The 9,345-nt window shown below is 43.3% G+C and overlaps 1 protein-coding gene across 1 annotated transcript; it reads right to left on the bottom strand.

Moving 5' to 3' along the window:
* Positions 1-310: 310 nt before the first annotated feature.
* LOC125932371 (SNRPN upstream reading frame protein-like) lies at positions 311-1,740 on the bottom strand. Its single transcript, XM_049644892.1, has 2 exons — positions 1,688-1,740; positions 311-599 (listed from the first exon to the last, which is right to left on the bottom strand). Exons 1-2 carry the CDS (start codon positions 1,738-1,740, stop codon positions 311-313), a joined length of 342 nt encoding a protein of 113 aa, XP_049500849.1.
* Positions 1,741-9,345: the final 7,605 nt, after the last annotated feature.

The following is a 9,345-nucleotide window of genomic DNA, read 5'->3' as shown; positions in this document are numbered from 1 at the left end:
CACACTCTGGCCGCTTCGCATTCTTTGGCCTGATCTTGCTGGATTCATCATAATTCCGGAGGATCACGTTCCTACGTTTGTCAAAAGCCTTAGAGGTGCCAATGAATGTTCGGTCATCTTGCAGGATACGCGTGGGTCTATAGTCCGTGTGCCGTGGCATCTTGCTGCTCTTTCCCACAGTCACGGCTGCTGTTGCACCCAATCCACCGTCCGCGGTAAGGTTTCAGGATCCTTAAGACCTGGGGGAAGGCTACAGATAAAGGTGTGACGGAGGCTCTCCTACACACAGTGCAAGCTTGGGGCAGGAGCTTCAAACAGTAGATGGAGGCTGCTTCTTCCCCTGGCAATCGGCTAAGCTGGATGTTCCAGTGCTGCTTTCACCACTGCTTGGTGTCCCAGCGAAGAATCGCCGTCCCAGTTCGGCCTGGAAATCCACCACAGGTACTTGCTGCTGCCGAGACCGCCTTGGGTACAGCTGACACTCTTGGTTGCTCAGGGAGGCTCTCCTTCGACATTTGACTTGGACTTGCACCTCGGGCACGTGCGGTTCCACAGTCCGTCTCAGGTGTAAGCCGTCCCTGGCTCGCTCCACCGCGCTGCTAGACGCCCCTCAGAGCAGACGGTCGGGCATCTCTGGCGACCACTCCGCTGTGCCAAGATCTGCATTATCTTAAATGCAATGATTAAATCTAAGCTAAAAAGTAGAAGAGATCTCCAGGGACCCTGTTTCAGTGATTAGATAATTATGTCATCTAATAAGCCTAATGAATTCCCCTGAAATCAGTCCCTTGGGGGAACTTTATTTGCTTAAACATTTTAGAGATCTCCCCTTACAATCTTATTTATGATTTTAATTTGTGCTCCTGAGAAATAGGTTTCTCAGAAAGGATACATTTTGGCTCCCATGTTAACTGGAACCCATCAGCGGGATTTTATTGAAGCGGGCGCTGGACGTGTGGATATCCTGATCACAGACAATCCTGAACTTCCTAAAGAAAAACTGAAAACATACTGTTTTTTTAGTCTTCAGCTTCAAGGCATTGTTACACTTAATTAGCTTTTGCTCCGTTAGGCACTGCACAGTTGCTTTTTTAAAAGTATAAAACATTTGGAGTCCCAGCCAAAAAAAGACTTTAACAACATATAATTATTATCTTGTTTTTCTTTAGACATCTTCAAGAACTTTACAAATTTTCCTATTCATTGTCATGCATCTTAGGGGGTTAGTATATTTACTTTAGTAGATTTCCTGGACTATTAATAAAATCCTAAATGTTACATTATGACAAGGATTCTCAACTCTGGCTGCCTAGGGGAATCACCTGGGGAGCTTTTCAAAAATATTAATGGCATGGCCCCACCCTAGACTAATTGAATTAGAAATTTTTGGAGTAGGGTTCTGGCACTGGTGTTTTTTAAAAGCTCCCCAGGTGATTTTAATGTCCAGCCAGAGCTGAGAACAACTGTATTATTGGAAATATTGACTACAGTCTATGATTTGTTTCAGCAAGGAATCGTTTAACAAGGAATACTTTGGAAACACCCTTAATTTCTCAAAACAGAGTTTAAAAAATTATGCACATACACACACACACACACAGGAAATACATTGTATGTGTTTGAGAACTCACTTATGCTCTTGGGTATATGGAGGCAACTCTCACCAAACCTGATCCTTCAAAGTTACCTTTCAAAGAAATATGTAAGAGGCCGACTACTTTCCATGTGTTGGAACATCATTCTTCCTTTCTTCAAGGTGAATTATATCCGTTATTATCCTCGAATATTGTCTGTTTGAAATTGCATAGTTCTGCAACTGATCCTTGGTTAACTTGCCCGAAGACAGAGCTCACTTAGTATTCCCCCAACTCCAGCTCATGGCGCTTAGACTTAGAGGAAGACTCGTGATTACTGTCTCAGGGGATACTATCTTTTTGGTTCGGAATAGTACATAAAACCTCAAATGACCCAGAGAAACTTGCAGACCACGCGAGAAAGAGTAAGATCTTGAGGTAAAGGTGACAGGATGAAGCCAATCACAGAATCTCTTTCCTTTAATATGAGCAAAAAGGGATTTTTAAAAATAGCAAAAAGTGACCAATAGCCACCATGGAAGAAAAGTGGCATGACCTTGCGAAAATAAGAAACGGTGGCCGGAGGAAGGACTGGATAATTCGGGCGCTTATTCTGGCTCACTGGTGTGCTGGAGCAGGTTCCCACTGGCTCAGGAGAGCCTGCTGATAGTCCAGTTTTCAGGGATTTTTCAAGCCAGGGATTAAATAGAGCAGTTCTTAAAAATTACACTTACAATTAAACAAATTTTATTTAAAACAAAGATGGTAAATGCTCAAAAACACCGCTTTCTAATTATTTCACTTCATTTTACTCTTATTTATGCTTTTGAGGTTATCTATGTATCCGCAAGGTGGAAATACTGTTTAATAATGTGCTACGCTATCTAGCGATGTGTGTTCCAATTCCACACTTAGTCACGTCACATTGGTGGCTTGAAATTGGCTACGGGGGGGGGGGAATACTTATGCTGTGGAAACTGGCATACACTCTACATTAGGGATTTTTATTTTTGAGAGCCAGTCTTTAAACATTTACCACCACACTACTGCTCTTAACCTCACCCCCATGTTCCACTGACCACCACCTGATATGGTACCGGGGGAAGAAAAAAAAGCCAGTTGACAAAAACCCATATTCTCACCACTCACTCTCAATTTAGAGAGAAGTGAATTGATGAGGAGAATCAGAAACCCTAGGGAAAAAATCAAGGAAAAGAACTGAGTATTTCATCAGGGACAGAAGAAAACATCCTCAGTGTATGCCATTTACTAGGGATTCATACGGAATTGAGGGCATAATTCCAAGCCTAACATATTAAGAATAGGATTTGTCTCCAAGTATGAGGTCTGAATTCCTAGTGCAGAACACAGAAGATATTCTTTAAAGAGAGCTCGTGTCCACCAACAAAGGGGGCACACAACCCCAGTTGAACTCTATGTCTGCCCCTCTGGCCATATCATCAGTGTAGAGAAAAGTATATAAAACACTTCATTTAGGACTCAAATTGGAGCTCTTAGAGGAAGACAAATGAGTTTTAGGTAGGTTAGAATGGGGTCAAGATGTCGCTCACACATGTCAGGGAAAACAAAAACGTCCAGTCAGCTGCCAACATCGAGAATGAGAAAGTAAAAATAAGATAAAAAACCAAGATGAAATGCTAAAACAGCAGATGGGGCTAAAAAGGGCGAAGTCAGAGTTAAGAAAACAAGTTGAAGACCAGCACAATACAATTATAGGTTGAATGAATTGATTGGAAACAGCAAGAAGAACGGACACCAGGTGAAATATCACATTATTGACAGAAAAGGTTTGGGGTTATACAGTTAGAACAGAGGTAAAGACAAATGTCAAATTTTAGAATATTAGTAACTAAACAGAATTTGGTAGCACCTCAACTAGGGGATCAGAATTAACATCACAAATGAGGGGCAGATAGACATCAGATGGGTGTGATACCCTGAGAAGGACACAACATTTATATGGAATTCTGGCTGGGAGTGTAAAACTGGAATCTAAGAAGCATTCTATTAAAAAGAGAAAAAGGTCTGTATTCTTTTAAGATGTCAGTGTCATAAAAGACAAATGCTGAAGAATTGATCCATACCTAAGGGGACTGAAGAGGATGACCAGTGTTCTTGCCTGAATGTTTGTGTGCCCCCAATATTCATACGTTGAAAGCCTAACGCCCAAGATGATGGTGTTAGGAGGTGAGGCCGTCGGGAGACAGTTTGTTCATGAAGACAAAACTCTCATGAACGAGATCAGTGTCTTATAAGAGCAGCCCCAGAAAGCCAGCTCACCCCTTCCATCACGTGAAGCTACATGCAACAAAAGAAAAAGTAGATAATTTTGGTCCCATCAACATTTTATGTTTCAAAGAACAGCAGCAAGACAGTGAAAAGACAACCCACAAAATGGAAGAAAATTTTTGTACGTCATGTATCTGATAACAGATTTGCATCTACCATATATAAAGAACGCTTACAACTCAATAATAAAAACAACCCAATTAAAAAATGAGCAGGGGCGCCCGGATGGCTCAGTTGGTTAAGCGTCCAACTCTTGATTTCAGCTCAGGTCATGATCTCGTGGTTTGTGTCTGTGCTGATGGTGTAGTGCCTGCTCGGGATTCTCTCTCTGTCTCTGTCTCTCTCTCTTTGTCTCAAAAATAAATACACATTTAAATAATGGGTACAGGGTTTCCTTTTGGGGGCGATGGTGAAAATGTTCTAAAATTGACTGTGGTGATAGTTGTTCAACTGTGAATATACTAAAAAACCATTGAACTGTAGGCTTTCAATGGGTAAATTGTATGGAATGTGAATTATATTTCAGTAAAACTGTCATTAAAAAAGATTTGAACAGGGGCGCCTGGGTGGCGCAGTCGGTTAAGCGTCCGACTTCAGCCAGGTCACGATCTCGCGGTCCGTGAGTTCGAGCCCCGCGTCAGGCTCTGGGCTGATGGCTCGGAGCCTGGAGCCTGTTTCCGATTCTGTGTCTCCCTCTCTCTCTGCTCCTCCCCCGTTCATGCTCTGTCTCTCTCTGTCCCAAAAAAAATAAAAAACGTTGAAAAAAAAAAAAAAAGATTTGAACAAAGGGGAAAGACATAGCATGGGATTTAACTAGCATAAGAAAAAACTGTTGTGCTATTTTGGTTGTTTAACAGATCAGAATTTAGAATCACCCCACCTTAGCGCTAATGGACACAAGGAATGGCAATTCACTCTGGCAGTCAATTGCTCAGCAAGATGTTTACTGAGTTACTATGTGCCAGGCACTGGGCTGGGGGCTGAGGACAGTGAACAAGACAAGCATGGTTGTCATACTGACAGTAGTCAGAGTGTACTTCAAAGACATACATTAAATTACAAATTACACAACTGAATAAATGCCCTAGGAGAAAAATCCAGATAGTAGGAAAAGGTCACTGGAGGGTCCCAATCTAATCTGGGAAGGGAGGGGGGCTTCTTTGAAGAAGTGATGTTTGAGTTGAGCTCTTGAGGATTATCAAGAATACACTAGATGAAGACTGGGTGTGAGGTAGAGAGGATTCCAGACAGAGGGGCCTGGGCCTCCTCTGACAAGGAACCAGGGGCCAAAGGGCAGTGAGAAGTGGGGGGGGGGGGCAGCATGGTGGGTGCTGGAGAGGCTGGCAGACCCTGAGGGCTTCATAAGCCACATTAGGAAATTGATCTTTGTTTCAAAGGCCATGGCAAGCTGTTGACAGATTTTAAGGAGAGTGTTCCATTTATGTCTCTAGTATGTTTTCCTGTTAAGTCTCCCCCTGCGTAACACAAAAATAAAACTACCTGATTATGTCAGTGGAGGTGATGTGGCTCCCCCACTACCAAATTTCCTAGGCCACGGTTCTCATATTTTGGTCCCTGGGAAACAGCGTACACAATTCCCAGATGGAGAAGGGAGGGGAAAGTGTACAGAGGAGCCCCGAGGAAATTAAGCTGGGCCACATGAGCTTCGGTGAGCTCAGCGACACCAGTAACGCAACGATCCATAAGGACATATTGGCCTCTGTAAGCTCTGGATGTATGTAAGAGATGAGATCACTCCCTGTGACTCGAGGGTCTTGTTATTTACAGCTGCAGTGCTAAAAGTGGCACCATAGGCACTTTATAAAATATGGGTGGAGTAGCCCCTGGCCTCTGTTATATATCGCTTGGGCTATGAGCTGGTATCCTCAATTGAGTACAGGTGAAAACAGATGGAAAATAGATCATCTTACAATTCTCGGTGTGTTTTCATTGCCTTAGCATCTGTTGGAAAATTTATTCTGAGAATAGCATCAAGGAGCTGATCTACATAGTGGGCAGTGGCCAACTGAGGCCTCTGAGAGATGGTTTCTCCATTGGCCAAGGAGCGCTTTGCCAAAGTTCTTAAGGCTATGATATTGCCTTGACAACACTGAGTAAAACAAGACACTGAAGTTCTTTAAATTTACCATAAGTCACAAGTTACACTTGCTGTTAATTCCAGATCTTGGGAATATGTGTTCTCTGGTTGATTTAACTTTTTTGTCTTGGCTGGATGTGGTGAGGGCATGCCTTCCATGTTGTAAATGGCAACTCAAAACACCTTTTGATTCTCCTTGCTCTTGACCTTCCCTTCTTCTTTCCTTGTCCTCTTTTACTACCATCCTCTTTGTCTCTTGATCTTTCCTTTGAGTGACCTGCTAGAATTTTGAGCTCTTATATATACATGGCTCCAAATGGATTTGGCGAGTTCATCATGATCAACCACCAAACAATACATGTTACTGAAAACAATTCAATTCTACTATGTGCGAGGTATACACCCTGATCTCAAAGTAGCATTTTGACTCTTGTTGGTCACCCTACTTTCTTCTTTGGCTTCTCTGACACCCATCTCTCTTGCTTCTCTTTTGTCACGGCCCCAGTGATTGACACCTCCATATTCATTCAAACCCAAATATGACTAGTCTGAGCCAATCGTAGTGGTTCTATTGTTTTTGACAATGAATGATTGCTTTAAGAACTTCTGCAGCCATTTTTCCTCCAGCTTGAGGAGGAAGCCAACACTATTCTGGACAAGTTACAAAGAAATGAAATTGGAGCTCTGATGTAGTGTGCCTGGAGCCCATGCTAGTTCTGAACTTCCTGTTACATGACATAATTAGTTTTCTTATTGTTTAAGCTGATGTGAGCTAGGATATTCTGCTGCTTGCATCTAAAAACACACTTACTGGGTGACTCAGTTGGTGAAGTGTCCGACTCTTGATCTCAGCCCCGGTCTTGATCTCCAGGTCGTGAGTTCAAGCCCCGTGTTGGGCCCTGCACTGGGTGTGAGGCCTACGTAAAAAAAAAAATAAAAATATAAAATAGGGGCGCCTGGGTGGCTCATTCGGTTGACGTCTCACTCTTGGTTTCAGCTCAGGTCACAATCCCAGGGTCAAGGGATCGAGCCCTGCCTCAGGCTCCATGGAGCCTGCTTAAGATTCTCTCTCTCTCTTCTCTCTTCCCCTCTCCCCTGCTCGTGCTTTCTGTCTCTAAAATAAATTTTTAAAAAATAATTCAAAAATAAATTTTGGGGCACCTGGGTGGCTCAGCTGGTTAAGCGTCCAACTCTTGATTTCGGCTCAGGTCAGGATCTCACAGTTCGTGAGATTGAGCCCCACATCAGGCTCTGTGCTGACAGCGTGAAGCCTGCTTGGAACTCTCTCTCTCCCTCTCTCTCTCTGCCTGTCCCCTGCTCATGCTCTCTCTCCCCCTCAAAATAAATAAACGTAAAAAAAAAAATTTTAAAGAAAAAATAAAATAAAAACACACTTGCTGATGTTCCTTTTTAGTCCTGTCACCTCCACTTCTCAGGCTCCTTTTCATTGATTTTGCTTCTTTCGATCTTAGGGTTTTGTACTTGGTCCTCTTCTTTTGCTCACCAATCTCTATGAGTCAGCTCATCCACTTCTTTTGCTTCAACTACAGTTTACAATGTCGACTGGCTTCCAGGTCTGAATTTCCAGTTCACCCTCTTTCTCAAGCTCCATATCTATATTTTCTGCTGTTTGGGATCAATAATGAAATCAATCTCGACTGCACTTCACAATTACTGTAGACCTTTACAAATGTATGGTGTCCATGCCCATCCTTGACAATTTTGGTCCACCAGATTTAGATCAAGGCCAGTGATATCCACTAGAACTTTCTGAGACATTGGAAATAATTTACATCTGCACTGGCCAATACAGTAGCCATTAGCCACATGGGTCTACTGAACACTTGAAATGTGGCTGGTATTAAAAAGGAACACAATTTTTGCTGTTAGTTAATTTCAATGCATTTAAATAGTCACACGTGCTAGTGGCTACTGTAATGGACGGTGCAGCTGGCCCTTGCAATCCCTACTTGATTACATCCGGGAATCTTTATGAACTTAAATACAAGATAACTACTACTTACAGCAGCTACTACTTCTGCTCCACAGGCAATCTCTTTGTGATTTAGACCATGACCCACAGGAAGAGATATATTTTACACAATGACCCAGTATATATACACATATACTCACTCCCATGTACACACACTCATGTACACATATATGTCTTCTTACTACTTATGAGTAACTCTGATGCTTTTTATACTATTCTAGTCTATCAAAAAAAAACAACTGCTGGCCACGGCCCACTAACGCATCAGGTGCCACAATTTGGCAATCGCTACTACCCCTACAGAGCTGTCTTGTGCCATGGAGTGCTTATCATTCTACTTTAGGCACTGAAGTCTTTGCTGGGTGCCACCACTGCTTGACCAGGCTCTTCAGACCTCCTGTGTACGGAGCCGTGGTCTGCAGCAACGAAGGGGAGAATGCCTGTCTCCCCTCTGTACTTCCGCATGTTAGAAGGCTTCCAAAGCATGCAGCTGATCTCTGAGTCCTTTAAAAAAGCTTCTCACCGAAACATCTCTTTTGGCTTCCATTTATAGCTCTCCAGCTCGAGAAGCTGTGTTTTCACTGGGACTTTAGAGGTAAGAAAATCTGAGTAACAGACATCATGCTGTGCTCAGAATTGCTTCTTATCCTCTGGCTCTTGGAGTGCCTCTCCTGCCTGATTACCAAGGTTTCCCACTGGCTCAACCTTTTTGTGCCCAAGATAGAGTCCTGTCTCAGAGGGCTCCTTTGCCTGCACACATCAGGCATCTGGTGGGCCAGACTCCCGCTTTACCTGCCTTTGTAGACATTTCCTCAGACTCAAAGAACTTGACAGGTGTTCATTGAGGGAAGTGTGCTGTGGGACCATGGTTGGATTTATTCTGTGTAGAGCTGAGGGAGCTTCAGAAAGGGATAGGGAGGGGAAGATAAGGAGGAGGTAACAGGTGAGCTCATCCCAGGGGATACGTAGAAGCTTGAGGAAGGGAAGGATCTGATGTGATGTCCTTCCAGCTTCCAAGTCAGGTCAATAGTTTTCCTTCTCTGCTTCCACCTTTTCTTCCTGCCTGTATGAGAGACTCCTCACACTTTGGAGTGGTTGTTTCTGTCTAGACTTTGAGATCTTTAGGGACACAGGTCATATTTTCTTCATCTTTGTATCTTTACCAACTAACGTGACGCTTTTCCTTTGCGGAGAGAGATAGTCACTGAGTGAACAGGCGATGTATTGGATGTGAGAGAGAAGTGTAAAGATTGAAGTCAATTCCTGTGGGAACGGGGCTCTGCTTCTAGAGGCTCCAGCCAACCCCAGGTCCTCTTCTAAGTGCCCTAGAGAGAAGGGATAGATGGGTCCTTTGGAGACTTTCAAGGTAG

The sequence above is a fragment of the Panthera uncia genome, chromosome X, assembly GCF_023721935.1.
Source record: "Panthera uncia isolate 11264 chromosome X, Puncia_PCG_1.0, whole genome shotgun sequence".
Classification (NCBI taxonomy): Eukaryota; Metazoa; Chordata; class Mammalia; order Carnivora; family Felidae; genus Panthera; species Panthera uncia.
Note: the sequence above shows the minus strand (reverse complement) of the source record. Positions and strands in the feature narration are given on the sequence as shown.

Coding starts and splice junctions, on each gene's coding strand:
- LOC125932371 (XM_049644892.1), bottom strand. CDS start 1,740: ATGATGTTCCAACACATGGAAAGTAGTCGGCCTCTTACATATTTCTTT. Junction 600..1,687: donor CTTACATATTTCTTTGAAAG/GTAACTTTGAAG, acceptor AGGGGCGTCTAG/CAGCGCGGTGGAGCGAGCCA.